Source organism: Ambystoma mexicanum, chromosome 9 (assembly GCF_040938575.1).
Source record: "Ambystoma mexicanum isolate Mex_15411 chromosome 9, UKY_AmexF1_1, whole genome shotgun sequence".
Lineage (NCBI taxonomy): Eukaryota > Metazoa > Chordata > Amphibia > Caudata > Ambystomatidae > Ambystoma > Ambystoma mexicanum.
The window spans coordinates 284,376,876-284,393,195 of NC_090931.1; the positions used below are offsets into that span (position 1 = coordinate 284,376,876).

Sequence of the window (16,320 nt, forward strand, 5' to 3'; positions counted from 1 at the left end):
GAGATTTGCCCGCTGAGAGGAGCATGCCATGGAAGACTGGATGGGAGGCATGTTTGTTGGTGCGATTGAAGAACAAAGGGCAGCACAGGCCCCAGAGCTTCTCAGATAAGGGAAACGGGACCAGGGTGCTTGCCGATGTCCGGGGATTAAGAATGTCCAGTCCAGATAGCAGGGAGAGGCCTCAGGGCTCCGACAGCAAAGCAGCACCCACTTCTAGATCCAATGATGCAGGCATGGTCAGGAGCTTTATGGGGGACTGGCCCTCGAGCAAAAGTGTGATTGAGTTGGCCCCACGAGATTGGGTGTAGGAGCAGTAGCTCCTTCTGGTCGTCTGAAGAGACAGAGCTTTGCTGTCCGATTGACCTGCTGCTGCAGAGCTGCAGTCCTCCCTCGTAACGGAGGAACCTCTAGGGTTCAGGTTCAGAGTTCCAGCAGGCAGACAAGTTGAGCTTTGTGCCCCTCGGGAGACTGAGTGAACACTGTGCCCAATCACATATCATTCAAACAGATGGGTGGTCAGCCACGGACCATCCCTCTAAGCACACCCAGGCACTAAGGAAGGGCTCACCCACAAAGAAAGGAAAACCACACTGTGTGAGGCAGGCATCTCAAAGCCCAGCAGAACTGGATTTAGGGTAGGATACAGGCAGCCAGTGATCGAATATGGTCACTGTCTCATACACACAGAGTGGGTCAAAAGATAGTCATGTGATCCCGCCCCCTCCCCCAGGTCTTCGGTGCAAAACAAAGACTACCCCCCATTTTGGGAATGGAAGGCGAGTCAAATTGGCCCCAAGCCCGGTAAAATAGGTTTCACTAGGTTGAAGACATTACACAAAGAAAACATTGCCACCAGCCTAACCACATGACTAAGAGAAAGGGGGTAACCTCTCTGGGACACCTTAGTGGTACTTCAGAACCTTTAGAACTCTTTTAGGAAGAGCACCAAAAACAGCCACTCTGTCAGATTCTGGATTAAGCCTGGCTGAGAGAAAAAAACAGACCAAAAACTAGAAAGAAAACAGCAAAATGTTTAGAAAGCTGCTAGATAAAGCACAAAATGGGCTTGCGACCCAACAGCAGTGGCCCATGCAAAAAGGATCACGTCACAAGTGTGCCAACGCTCGAGATTGAGAGACAAGAGTGAGCACCAAGCTCATGCATTATGTGATCTCAGCATAATATTTCCAGTTAGTCTAATAAAAGCTATCAAAATTCAAACTTTGCGTGAAATTATTTTCAAAACTTTAACGAAAATCCTAAACTGGGAGACCAGAATATTATCCTCTGCATCAGTAGCAACATTTCCCATTCAAATATGTCCCTATTAAACCTGCTACCTCCCAAAGAGTGCAACAACTTACAAGCACAGCCAAAGATCATACCTTTACTAGTTGCAACCAGCCCAACCCTCACGTTTTGTAAAAGACATATTCTGGTCCTTCTAAGCTTCATTGTCCTCATCCATGCCTTCTGTGTAATTGTTCCTGAGGGTTGGGAGTACCAAACGCCAACAGTACAGTGCCCCCAGTACCTTCTCCGAAAGATTTCATCTTCCTCGAGGGGATACCATATGCCTTGCTGATCTAAAATCCTTCTCGTCACAACCACTGAAAACAAGCTGCCCGCAGAGTTTGAGTGTATTGCTAAGAGGACACCCGGACCCAATGTTTTGCAGAGCCCCTACAAATATCTGCAGTCTTCATGGCTGTTCCCGACTCCCCCCCCCTGTTATTGGGGGCTACTCCTGAATATCTGACCCCAGAGAGATATTCCTTAGTAGTAACTGATCCCCAGAATCTACTCCCGAGTAGTGTCTGATGCCCATGAGCTCCTACTGAATGTTTGACCCCAGCCATCTCCATTGGGATGTGCAATCACAGTGAGCTATTTCTGAATATTGGGCTTCATTACAACTTCGCCGGTATCCTGGCAGTAAAGCCGCCAGGATACCGGCAAAGGCTGTTACCGTTTCCGACACCTGGTTCGGCGGCATTGCCGCTGGATTATGGGTGCCGGCGGAGCAGTGTAAATCCCCATTCATGGAGTCCTACAGGACTCCATGAGGGGATTTGTTGTTGTTTCCGCCACTGGGGCCGGTAGGGCGCCTGGCTTTCCTTCAGCATTTAGCTGGAGGTGACCCAGGTGCCCCACCGGCACTCCCGTAGTTAGGCGGTTTGTAAAAGTACTGTTATCCTTGGATACCGGCCCTTTCTTACCGGACCGCCCGACTTGGAATGAGCCCCATTGTTTGGTGCCCGGGCCTGGGTTCACATTTAATATTATAGTTCTTTTTTTGTTGGCAGTTTTACTCTTCTTTTTTTGGTCAAAATGTGTTCATTGAATTTAGTAGAAATATTCAAATCATAAGAAAAAATGTCTAACTAGTTTCCTGTTCTAACTAACAGCAGTGATGTGTTCCCTTTTCCCGGATGCCCGTGGCTGCACGGAGGACACTGTTTTGAATAATCTGCAGCTTCTCCATGTTTTTTACTGACTTGCCCAAGAATAGGGCATTGCAGTAATCAGGTCTTGACCCTATATAGCTCTGACGATGGTGAGGCAGTTTTCTTTGGATAAGAAAGGTCTGGCTGTGTTCAGGAGTTTGGCGTGGTAGGCAGCGGTAGAGGCGATGGCATTGACTTGCCTAGTCATGGACAGGTTCGAGTCTAGGCATACTCCTAGGGTTTTTACTGATTCTGAGACCTGGATTTTTATGTTGTCTATGATGAAGTGGCTGAATGAGTGTTGAGTTTCTTTAGGGTTTCAGTGGATCCAATCAGGAGAAGCTCAGTCTTGTCATTGTTGAGGCAAAGTCTGTGCACGGCCACCCAGGCTTGGATGGTGGTGTAAATGGAGTTGAGGGCTCTGGAGTCTGATTCATAGTCACCTGTCAGGGGGAGGAGGATTTGCGTATCGTCCGCGTAGTTGGTACAGGAGATGTCGAGGATGTGGAAGAGGAGTCCAGTAAAAATATTGTACAGGGTGGGCGAAATGCAGGATCCTTGTAGCACTCCACAAAGAATAGTGGAGGGTGAAGCAGAGGCTAGGTCTGTTAAGACTTGCATAGTCCTGCCTTTTATGAATCATTCGATCCAAGCAGTGGCTTTGGAAGAGAAGTTGGCTGTCGATGTGAGGTGGTGGCATAGGTTGTTGTGATCGACAAGATCAAATGCCGCAGAGGTCTAGGAGTAGGAGTAGGGCAGGTTTCCCTGTGTCTGTGACATCGTCAATTTGATTTTTCAGATCAAGTAAGGTAGTTTCTGTACCATGCCCTGGGCGGAACCTACATTGGCACAGCCCTAGGAGTTTGTTCTCCTCGATTAAATGTTTCACTTTAATGTAGGCAGCTTTGTCTAATATTTTGAGCAAGAACGGGAAGGTGGTTATGGGCCTGAAGTTGTTGGGTGACGTGGGGTCAAGGGTGGGCTTTTTTAGCAGGGGGCAGACCCAGGCATCTTTGAGGCAGGAGGTTACCTTACCTGTGTAGAGGTAGGGGTTAACACAGGCTGTCAGGAAGGGGGCGAGAGTGTCAGCACAGTCCTTGATAGCTACGGGGCAGATGTCACCTTTGCAGTTATGATATGATTATTTATATAGCGCCTATAAACAAATTGTTTCAAAGCGCTTCAAGGCAAGGGAGGGAACAAGGGAAAATACAATGACATTCTTACAGGCCATGAACAGTAAGGATGTGAAATTAACTATCGTACTCAGCCTGACGAAATTTCAGATAGTGCAAGAGCTAAAACATAGATAAGGAAGGGAGGGGGAGAGTGGGAAGGAAATGGAAACAGACAGGCGACTACTGTACTAGGCCTGACGACATTTTTGGTAGAGCCGGAGAAAAACAAAAGGTGAGGGAGAGGGGTGCAGAAAGGGAGGGGAGGAACAAAACAAGCGAATATCGTGCTAGGCCTGACAACGTTTCAGATAGTGCTGGAGGGAGGGGGGGCAGTAAGGGGATGGGGGAGCGACAGACGAGGTTGCTATCATACTAGGTCCAGGGAAAATTCTGATAGAGTAAGTGCAGAGAAGAAAATAAGGGGAGGAGATAGGAAAAGGGAGAAAGGAAGAGGAGAGAACAGATAGTAAGCAGTCAAAGAGTGGAGAAGCAAGAGAAGAGGGGAGAGCGAATACAACTGCAGAAGTCAGTAATAACACATAATGTTGCAAGCCAGGATACTAGATGAAGATGGGAACAGCATGATTCAGGGTCAGCATGAGTACAAGATGCAAAGGAAGTCCAGCATGAGAGTTGAGAAAGGGTAACGCACCGTGAATCAATGAAGTCCATAAAAGTAAAATCCAGCATTGGCCACAAGACAGTGATGGTTAAACCAGAATGTAGCAGGAGAGACTCCTGTGTGTGGGAGGTGGGGGGGCACAAGGGAACATCACAGGGGAACCAAATAGGGTGGGGATGACCTGTGGGGACAGAGGGTGTAAACACTTGTTGGTGCATGCTTACCTGCTGATTTAGCAGGGGTTCGGGCCCTGGATCCTCCTGGTCCAAACAGGAATTGCCCTTCCCTTTAGACGCCCGGGCGAGAGACGCCCTTGATCTAAGAGTTAAGAGCAGGAAGGAAGAGGCAGGCCTAGAAGGTGAGTGGTGCTTAGGCCAGGTGACCTAGATCCACTTGCACCTGCTCCCCAGCTGCAAAGGAAAAGAGCCTGGAGGGCTCCTTAAGTAGGGAAAAGAGCGGCAAGGTGGAAGGCACCAGGTGGGAGGGGCTTGCTAAGTGGTGAAAAAGGGCGGCAAGTAGGAAGGCACCAGGTGGGCGGGGCTTGCTAAGTGGTGAAAAAAGGCGGCAAGCAGGAAGGGACCAGGTGGGCGGGGCTTCCTAAGTGGTGAAAAAGGGCGGCAAGCAGGAAGGCACCAGGTGGGAGGGGCTTGCTAAGTGCTGAAAAAGGGCGGCAAGGATGAATGAACCAGGTGGATGGGGCTTGCTAGGTGGTGAAAAAGGGCGGCAAGCAGGAAGGCACCAGGTGGGCGGGGCTTGCTAAGTGGTGGAAAAGGGCAGCAAGCAGGAAGGCACCAGGTGGGAGGGGCTTACTAAGTGGTGAAAAAGGGCGGCAAGCAGGAAGGCACCAGGTGGGCGGGGCTTGCTAGGTGGTGAAAAAGGGATGCAAGCAGGAAGGCACCAGGTGGGCGGGGCTTACTAAGTGGTGAAAAAGGGAGGCAAGCAGGAAGGCACCAGGTGGGTGGGGCTTGCTAAGTGGTGAAAAAGGGCAGCAACCAGGAAGGCACCAGGTGGGCAGAGTTTAGGCCAGGTGACCTAGATCCACTTACACCTGCTCCCCAGCTGCAAAATAAAAGAGGCTGGAGGGCTCCTGAAGTAGAGAAAAGAGCGGCAACCAGGAAGGTACCAGGTGGGCGGGGCTTAGGCCAGGTGACCTAGATCCACTTACACCTGCTCCCCAGCTGCGATGGTTTGATGGTTTTCATGATGTCGATGATCTCATGTTCTTGCATTTCCTTGAAAGAGAACTTCTTGGGTGGGTCTATCTTAGGTGGCTGAGTGAGGGGGGGATGAGTTGGTCAGGGTTTGTTGGATCGCTTTGATTTTGGTGTGTAGGGTGTCCAATTTGTTGAGCATGGCTAATTGAATCCCGTTGCACCAAGCTTTGTCTTTGGTGAAATTCTGAGTGGGTGGGGGGACCTGGCGGCGTCTCTAGGTCCCTAAAGATGGAGAAAATCTCTTTGGTGTTGGATTTAGCCTCAGCAATCCTGGATTTGAATGATGTTGCTTTGGCTAAGATGACAGATTTTTTGTATTTTTTGGATAGGTTCTTAAATTCTAGCTTGGCCGAGTCCAATTGGTTTGCTTGCCATAGAGACAGGGCAGTGCGTTTTTTTAGAACAGAGTTCTAGAAGGTCTGTGGTGAATCAGGCATTGGAGTGGCTGCTTGGTTTGGCTTTAAGGGAGGTGAGAGGGGCCATGGAGTCAACTGCTGATTTAATAGCTGTGTTATAGGTATGTGCAAGAGCATCAGGGTCATTGGAGAAAGGGCATTTGAAGGCAGGCACTTGCAGGTGGGGTAATATCCTTTCAGCAGTGAGCTGGCGGAAGCTTCTGGATATGGTTGGTGGGAGGGGTGGGGTCAGTGGGCTGTGAGTTCTTGGATGTAGAGATGTTGAACTGGATGACGTTGTGGTCCGAACAGAGGGTAGGTGAGTTAGCTGTGATGACGAGTGGACAGATGTGCTGAGCTACCCAGTCTAGGGTTCGGCCTGCGTGTGAGTAGGCTTGCCAATGGTATTGCTGAACCCTAGTGTTTCAAGCGCAGTATTGAGAGACTTGGCTGCAGGGTCTTTGGTGTCCTTAAGTCCAAGTTTAAGGTCTACTAGAAGGATAGCTTGGGTAGAATTCTTTAGATTGTCCGATAGTAGGTGGGTCAAGGATGTCTGGAAGTCACCTATTGGGCCAGGGGGCGGTAGACAAGGTGCAAAGCTATGGTGCAGTTATGGGAGATGTTAATTTTAGTGAGGAGGAAGTCACTGCTGTCATCCATGGTTTTGTCTGTCTTCCTAATGGATAGTGTGTCTTTAGCTATGAGGGCTACTCCGCCTCCTTTAGCGGCACAGTCCTGTCTGATGATGGTGTATCCTGATGGCAGAGCAAGGGATAGGGCAGGGCCGGATGCTTCATGAAGAGTAGGTCTAGGTTGTGGGTGGAGATGAGATCGTGGATGTCTAGGGCATGCGCGCTGATGAAGCAAGCATTGAAAAGTGTGCATCTAAGGGGAGCAGCCGCCGCGAGCGTAGGGTTGGTTTGACTGGTTATGGATGTCATGGGGAGTGGCTTGGGGGCCTGGATGAGGGGCTGTTCTTTTTAGGTGGTGCACGAGTGCTGGTAGGCGTGGTAGGGTCAACCGTACTGGCACAGAGTGGAGCGAAGAGGGTGGTAGTGGTAGGGAGGGGAGCGTCCCTAGAGTAGCTATACATCGTCTTTGGTGTGGTGGTGTCAGGGTGTGGACCAGCGGTAACATCTATAGGTGGGGCGTTTGAGAAGGTGGTAGACCTAGGTGAATATGAGCATCAATGAGGTCTTTGACAATGTCATCCAGAGTTGTGGTAGCGTTAGGGCGGGCAACAAACACAACTTCTGCAGTGGAGGTTGGAGAGGCAGTATCAAGGTGAGGAGCATCAGACATGGTAATGGCATTCAGGGAGGTAGCATTGAACACATCAGGCACTCATTAGCAGTGGCATTCAGAGAGATGGCGGCGTCAGGTGGCGCATCAATCACAGACATGGTGATGGCATTGGAGGTAGAGTTAAGCATATCAGATACATCATTGGTCACGGCATTCAGAGAGATGGTAGCATTAGGCGGTGTGACCCTCACAGCCTCTACAGTGGTATTTAGAGAGGCGTTCTCAGCTTAGGTCGATCTGTATTTCGGCAGAAAGATAGAGGGCGGGCTTTGGAGGGGGTGGATTGCAATAGCCAGGGGTGGCCTGGAGAGACCAATAGAGGCTTCTTTGGCGGGAACCGCTGGGTGGTAGGGATTCTACAACCTAGCTGCATATTGCGCAATTGAACGCGGGCTGCACAGGCGGGGTAAGGCACTGTGAAGGTGCGTGCACGAAGGCGCTCATGCCTGCTGTGCAGCGAGGGACAGCTCTGGGTCAGGAGAAGAACGTGAGAGGAGGGCAGATGCAGGGGGGGCAGAGGGGAGCGGTGTGGACCGATGGCCTGCTCCAGGAGGGCTCTAGGGCCAGACCATTGAGTCTTACCTGAGGGAGTGATCCCGGGCAGCCACGGCGAGCAGTGGAAGCTGCAGAGAGCAGTGGAGGCCTTGTCCTTAGGCCTTCGCCACACGGCTTCGCCTGGCAGCAGTCCGCCTCTCCCTTTAAGGTAGGAGGGAAGGTGCTGGCAGGACAATGCTTAGGAGCAGCTCTAGTAATCAGGAGCTTCATTACAGAAACTTTGCAGCAGTGCAAGTACAGTTTTGCATGGCATTAGCACAAGGGCAAACACTGCACTAGTGCAAAAAACATCCTTTCAGTGTATTCATGCAATACAGCGATCTTTTACATAGAGCCAATACGGAATTATATAAACACTAGAACAAACCTTGCCATGGTGCCAAAATGCATGGAAAGAAAATGTGTTACCCTAGTGCAAATACCATTCAAAGTTGTATTTGCACAGGTGCAACATTTCTGCAATAAGTAATATTGTGCAATTAAGGATCAGATCCTGGATAGGATAGGAGCTCCACGAAACCAGAACGTATTTGCTGAGCAGAGACCCTGCTCGTCCACAAAACTACCACAACAAAAAGGTATAAAGCAGAAAAGAAACGGTTTTGCTTTCACTCGCGATAAACAGCCTGTGGTTGTTTAACCCTTTCAGGTTAGTTTTAATGATACACTTTGCATTGCTTTAACCACAAACACAATCGCTCTGTCGGCTAGCAAGGAGTGCTCACAAGTTAGTATAGCTGACGCTAGGAGCTTCCCTGGTGGAGTCTAATGAATGAAATCTGATGCAGTGCGATCATCTCTAGATTTCAAACATTGGGACCATATATCCACGGCGCTCTGGTCTGTACAATACAAGTGGCATAGGAGTTCCACCAGGCCATTTATCACCAAGGACTAGGGCTTCATCAGGAGAATGGTGAACACAATTATGACTAGAAACTTGTCAGAGACCGGCCGAACCTCCAATGGCACTGCCATTAAGCTAGTTGAAAATCCAACATACACTGAAAGCAAAGACTACATGGCAAATCCAACATACACTGAAAGCAAAGACTACATGGCAAATGCTAAGCGTTGCGTCTGTTATCATTCCTTTGCTTGAATGATGTTACCTTAAGTGTTTGCCTGCACGCACGCACGCACGCACGCACGCACGCACGTTTAGACAAGCAAAGAAAATTAATCAAACAAGTTGCAAAACGATGTTTAAGATTTCATTTACCTCTGACTTGTGGATTTGAAATTAAGCCGAGACAGTTCGAACGCTTTCGGACCACTCCCGTAAACGTCATAAAACCTCCTGTTGGAAGAAGGGGGAAGATGCTGTGAATACATTGCAAGACCACATCAGTCATGAGCCACAAGAAACACAAAGCATCGCATTGCGCAATAGCAGTCTGGGTAAATGCCCAGGCTCTTTGCAATAAGCCACGGCAACCACAGCAGAGTCTTCTGAATCCGGTTTCTATAAAACAAGCATTAACAAAGCCAACAGAACTTGATTTTTTTTTTTAATTAAGGGGCTCGTTTGTTTATATATGGGTGCTTTAGTGTACGGTTTTATGGATGCATTACTTTCTGTAATGGGGAGAGTAAGCGTGGATGGCTACAGTGGTGGAAAATGCTTGTGTTGCTCTTTTCTGGCAATGAACACACACAACCAAATCTCCTTAGGCAATGAACAACCAACAGAACATTGTCATGGTGTAGATCTATTGAAGAATGAGCCAACTCCATTACCTCATGAAACACCAACCAAAAGCCATTCTACGGCTTAAGTAAACACACTCCATTTACTACTGCAAGAGATGCATATTCACGAGAGGTGAATCCGTCTTCAGCCAGACCCAAAAAGTATAGTTTACGTTTACCTTAGCAATCGCACTATTTTGATCAAAGCAACCTAAGCCCATAAGGCTACTAGCTAGACACAAATGCCACTATTCGCTTGACACAGACCACCTAGAAACAGATAAAATAGGTATGGGTTTGTATCCTTGATAGTGCGCTATAACCACTCCGAGTTAATGTGAAATGGCAAGCTACATTGCCCATCCCCCAAGGTGAACCCACACAATTCCTTGAGCAGATAATAGTACAAAAAAGTGGTGGGAATAGGCGTTTCACGCTCTGCCTCTCGCACTTTCCATAAACAAATATTTGTTAAAATAATGAGCTCTTTGTATCCTCAAGTCTTCAATAAGACAGTTTATTCGCAAGGAAGGTCAGCCGACATGTGTTTACGACCTTTGTCGTCCTCAACGCTAGTCTTATTCCAAAACTGATATGCATACCATTGCTGCCTCCAAAGTGCGAATTGGAGGCAGCAATGGTTGTTAACGGAAAGTGCGAGAAGCAGAGCACGAAACACCTATTTCCAGCACTTTGTTGTACTAACACCTAGAAACAGACCAGCACACAAGAGCTCAGGGTATTTACTATCTCCATGCACCAACACAACAGCAAAGGAATCTTGCATTTTTCCTCTCTTTCCGCTAACTTAACCTAGCCGACTCTCTTTCAAATCCACTAGAGCACATGGAGACCATGCAAATGTCACCAGTTCACAGTACAAATCCCAGCAATACAACAGAACATAACACACATACACAGACTGACATAAGGATTTGATTAGCAGGCCCTACAGCCCCAGGCCATCTGGCATCACCCAGTAAAAGAAACTACCTGTGGGGAACCTGAAGACAGCCTTTAGCGTCCCGCACATGTACCTCCCATGACATGCAAACAATACAATGTTGTTCATTATGTATGACCCAGTTATTTTTAACTCTTCTAGCTGTGTCCTAATCCTCATTTATACACATACCCACACCCACTGCGTTACTGTGGCATAGTGTATGGCACGAGTTGGTCTGGGGAATCAAATGCAGTTCTGGTAGCTGTTGGTGGCAAGCCAACCAGGCTCACATAGGCTATAACCAGGGGCTAAATAGCTCCCACTAATACTGAACCAGGCAGATCATATACATATATAAAATACATCTCCCTCTACAATGAAACGTACAGTCCCCATTGCTCTCAACTCCTCCACCTAATGTGGGTCACCATTACATGCTGTATTATGGTTACACATTTTGTCAATTAATGCAAGTGCACTAGACACCTAACCTGAACCAGCTACACCCTGGGGAAAGTAACATTTTATGCATGCGAAACTTGAATAATCCTCTACACTTTCCAGCACTGCTTCAATGGAAAATCCTAAAAGCCAATTTAGGGAGTGTGATGGAGCATTGTACGCACTTGCTTAGAACTCTGCACTTTACTATGTTGACTCATTGTTGATGGTCACTACTCATGCTCTTTCGTTTAAAAAAGTTAAATGGCTCAATGTTTCCTGGATTTGTGCCAAGCTTAATTTATCCTTGAACGCATTCCCTTTATCAAATCATCTGTTCTATCATCACAAGTAAGAATAAGCAACTGTTGAGCATTCATAAAGCGCAGTCACTATTTTCCTTCTGTTGAGACTCTTCATGTGCAGCACCCAGGCTTTCCAAAAAGTCAGGCAGAATCCCTCACTATATTGTTTGTGTTTTCATGCACTAATGGCATAACAATCGATTGATTCCTTAAAACTAAATGGGTACCAGCCAATTGCTGTATATCCAGCACCTGCCTGATGCTGAAGCCAGCAAAGACAGAATTAATTCTTCTAGGATGGAGATTGGGCCAAGCATGCCAAAGTTCAAAATCGGCTCACTGTAATGAAATTCGAAGGATTCATGCCCCAACTATCACCCAGTGCAAACTCGCTCAGCTTTACTATGGTGTGACCTCTCATTCAAAACACCACTTGCCAAGAAGGCTCAAGCAGCATGGTATCAGCTGGAGCTCCTCCCAGATGCCATCTTTGCCCCACTGAAAACGGTATAGCAATCTGCTGCAGACTGTATCACAGAAAATGCGATAAAATCACACCAATCCTTAAGAAGCTGCAGTGGCAACCCATTCAAGTATGCATCATCTTTAAGACATCCTACATCTGCAATGCAGATACAATCACTAGGGTACAACATTTAAAATGGCAAGCTACTAGACAGCCATTAAAAAGTCACTCATCAACTCAATGCTTTACATATAGACAGCACACCGTTTCCTACTCGCCAAGAGTCCATTATCACTAGCCAATGGCTAGTGGAGAGTGCACATTTTGCACACAGACTGTACCTTGTCAAGAAAGTGACATGTCCGGAGCACAGTGCACCACAAGAAAACATCACCAGAATGGTTACCAAGAACTGAGAGAGGGAATAAACTGGAAACACTGGCCTTTTTCTGCTATGCACCAGGTCTCTGAAACAAGTAACCAATAGAAAAAAAGACTGTCCCTCCATCCTAAATTTCAGGAAGGACCTGAAGACCCTACCATTTAAATAACACCTTGCCAATTGCTGATCGCTCGACTCAACCCTACTTCGCTGACACCGGAGCTCACCCTACCGATCCCGGGTTCTCTGCTAACTGATCCCTACTTTTAACTCCCTAGATGCTTTCCTAGTTACAACACTCCATTGCTTTCCAGCTAGGTTAACACCTAAATATCATACATATATGACAGCAATTTGGCACAGGAAAAGTATTTCTCCTACCTTTTGTTAACTTTACTTTTCTCATAGCCCCATAAACACTACTCCAGATATTACTTGATTATCTTGTCCGTTCTATATCTACTCGCCCAGCCACGCAATTAATTCACCTTCCTAATCACTGAATTCTTTAGATGCATTTGCCTATTCTTTTATTAATTTCGTTTATTAATCTGATATACACATATATTGTACAAGATAGCATCATACTACCACACTATCCACATTCTCTGTATCCATAACGTCGTGGATTATATATAATTACATCTTTATTACTAGGCAACAGAAACAAAACTGCATTTCCAAAGTTTCTCACAAGTCAGTGTGCAGATCCATTAATTCAGCAGTAAAAGCCTCTAGTGATAACTTACATCGTATTAGAGTCCATGACCAAATAGTATTTTGTGTAAGAGGCACAAGTTCAATTAAATATAAAAAAAAAAATTTCACTGATATGTAAAAACTGTTAATACTTGAATTAAAAACAGTTACCTGTTAGTCACTACACAGTGTGCAGTAGCAAGTTATTGCAAAAATCGAATTATACGATTAACGTATAGATGAACGCGCAAAGGTCTACATAGAAAAACTTTATCTATATTTTGTGTAAGAAACTACTATTTGGTAGCAACCTGTAGGCGAACAGAGCCTATGGTGAATTTTGCATCATATAAGAACCATGATTGAGTGATTGATTGAAACCACCTTTTCAGTTTGTTTGATTGATGGGCACAGGTGGGTATTGGGGGGGGGGGGGTGTAGCAGGGATTGTATTGGGTTCATTAGATAGGTTTGTGACGAATCTGGAGGAGCCACTTCCCATGAGGCCAGGATGGTGAGGCTGCTACCCAATAGTCCCCCTGGGGTTGCTACTCAGCTGGATGATCTCATGGAAGGAGACCTTCCCTCTGGGAACAAGGGAGAACATTTCGGGAGACCGAGGTATACCCACCCTTCACTCCTGCCCTATACACCCCTTCAGCCCTTAGACCCCACTTCCAACAATAACTCCCCTAGTGAGAGTAGGCCCATATACTTCTGTAACATCTGTGGCATTTGCTAGATGACGCAGCGCGAGTAAAGAACCGCTTGACAGACTATTTCGAAGTAACATGCACCACTGGAAGGTTGCAGCAATTACATCTGCACTAGAACCCTGCAGGTGGATTTTTGCATGTGCAAACTACAACGAAGCTAAAAAAAAAAACATTTAGGAGTTAAACATAACTTTAGAGACAAGATATTCAATATATCTAGAACAGCATTGACTGCAATTAAGAGGGTCATCTATCAAGAGTCAGAGAGTAGGAGGTTTTCCTTGGAGCTCCTGCATGATCCGCAAAGATCCTTTCCAAGCTGTCAGATCAGTTGAACTAAATATAAGAAACTTGGACTGAGGGTCCCCTGAACACTGGAGGCACATGTGGGTGAAATCCTGGAGGAAATTGGAGGCAGCGTTGGCATAAAGGGACTGCTGAAATACACATTGCAAGGAAGGAACTGAGGCCCATCATGGCGGCGGCCTTTGAGACAGGAGTCTATCCTGCTGTGCTGACAGATGCAAAACTGCCAGGAACCCTGACGGGCCAGCGAGGAGAAGGCTGAAGCAGAAATACTCTGAGGCTGGGCACAAAGCGCGGAGTGACGGAGGCCCGAGTAGTGCCACAGATAACACAGTCCGTAGAAGAAGAAAGGAGGGCCGGCACTGTTAGACTGGCGGCAACGTACAAAGGGACGGCACGACAGGGGACCCAAGGCACGCGCAGAGTGCATGTGGCGGATCAGAGACCCTATAGGCAGTGCACTGCCCAGACCCTGAGGGTGCACAAAGCCAAGAGGCACGGGCGGCGAGAGGGACTGAATAACTAGCTCTGGAGGTGAATATGGGCAGGCGCAATACAGTGGCACCATCTCAGCACGCAAAGCAAACATGGAGCTGCAAGTGAAAGCAGCTGCAAGATATATGTGCAAGCCGAAGAATTGAGTGTGTGCAAGTGAGAGTGGACTACGGCACTAGTGCTTCGCTAATACATGTAAATAAGCCATAGACCATTGGGCCCATGCTGGGACTGAAGACACTGTAAATTAGATCAGCACACCCCAGCCTGTGCAGTAGCTGTACAAGAACACAGAGCCCCAAACAGCCCTAGAAGCAGCGAGGTGACGTAGACCAATCGCCCCACGTGCAGTACAAATGTCTGGCTAAGGGCCTGAGCGCCAGTGAAGGACAGGTACATTCAGCACCAGGGTATTTACAATAGCCCAATAGGAAGCGGAGCCCCATAACAAACCACCAGTAGCAGGCGGTAACGCAGTGGACCGACTGGAAGGGGCTAGCCTGGCAAGCTGAGATCCCTGCAGAGCCATAATATACTGAGGCAAGGACTGTGCCCAGGGTGCAGAGACGGTACTGCGGAAGGGCAACACAGAGAACCCAGGTGAGCAGCCAGGGACAGATAACAGGCTGCCACCAGAGGGAAGCAAGCACGATTGGGGTGGAGGTGGAACGTCCAGAGCCCTCGGCCCATTCAATCGCAGGGCTGCCAAGAAGCACATATGCTACGAATAGAGCAGCCTATTAACAAACGGGGCAGGAAGAGGCAGCAGGTACGGCAGCCCGTACACGTGAGGGACGACACCAAAGGCCCAAACACCCTACAGGCCAAGTCAGGTTATCAATAGCCCATCACAGCACACAGGGCAGCCATAGCTGCTGTGGCGCACCCCAGCCGCGAGGCATCCCTAGAGCCTGGCCCTGCAGTGAATAGTGCAGCTGGAGCCCACTGCACGCACTTAAGTACATCCGAGTGCAACGGGAATAGGATTACCCTGAGTTAACAAGCGGACAGGGGGAAGTTCCACACATGCCTTCTAAGACATCCAAAGGCAGAACTAAGTAAGGGGCACTGGATGCATACGCGAAAACGGCACACACAGCAGAAGGGAAGACGAAGCCCGAAGTAGAGCAACAAGCAGCAATGGAACAGAGCAGACGAAACCAGCAGGTCCTGGCGGCAATAGCACCCTTGAAAACATTGTTTGACACTAAGATGGACGCAATCAGTATAGACGTGAACCCGTTGAGTCAGGACGTCAGAGCATTAGCCGAAAGAACATTGACCTTAGAGAAGCAGGTGGAGGAGAAAACAGGTGGCTTTAAAAGCCATAGCAAAGACATTACAACGCTATAACATCAAGTAAGAAACCTAGAAGGACGAGTTGAAGACGCCATAGGTCGAGCTAGAAGAAATAACGTCAGGATTGTCGGTCTTCTGAAGGGAGAAGAAGGGACAAACCCCACCAAATTTGTCGAAAATATGCTGCTGCAGGAATTTGGGCCAGGGGCCCTAACCCAGGGATTTACAGTGGAGCTGGCGCACAGGTCTCTGATCCGCAAGCCGCCGCTAGGAGGCCCACTGCGGCACATTATTGCCTGCAAACGGAACTATAAGGACAGAGAGAAAATCTTAGAATACTTCAGAAACAGTGGCAAGATCCACCGAGCGTCGGCACACATCACTGCATGCCTACACTACACCATACAGGTGCAAAAAGAGAGGAGGCTCAGTAAATCTGAACTTCGATACATGCTGTTGTACCCGGCGAGACTTAAGGTCATACGAAATGGCCGATCAATGTTTTTAGACACGCCAGAAGAGGCACACAAATGGATGGACTCCGAGAACCTGCCAGCGGGACAGGTAGTCAAAGAAATAGCCCACTGAAAACATGAAGAGTGCACCCCAAGAAATCCAGCAACAAGAGACAGACGAGGGCAATTGTGCTGCTTGATACAACAGAACTTTTTCTTTTCTACCCAAACAACCGGTTTCTTGCTTGGACCATGCTTGGCTACAGACTTTAGCGAATCGCAGGAGACGAAACAATGTGGACTCCGGAAGAGGAACTCACGTTGAGGGAGACATCCTTCACCGAACACAGCTTATACCCTCGTATACTAGGGGTTATGGATCCGCCCGCTGCACACCTGGAA

The 16,320-nt window shown here is 47.9% G+C and overlaps 1 protein-coding gene across 2 annotated transcripts in view; it reads right to left on the bottom strand.

The window, feature by feature from the left end:
• MRPS23 (mitochondrial ribosomal protein S23) overlaps positions 1-16,320 on the bottom strand; it is a 104,817-nt gene that overhangs the window by 38,790 nt on the left and 49,707 nt on the right. For both annotated transcript variants that reach the window (XM_069614644.1, XM_069614645.1), the window contains one exon: positions 8,939-9,016. In XM_069614644.1, the coding sequence (XP_069470745.1) occupies positions 8,939-9,016 (78 nt within the window). The remainder of the gene's footprint in view (positions 1-8,938; positions 9,017-16,320) is intronic.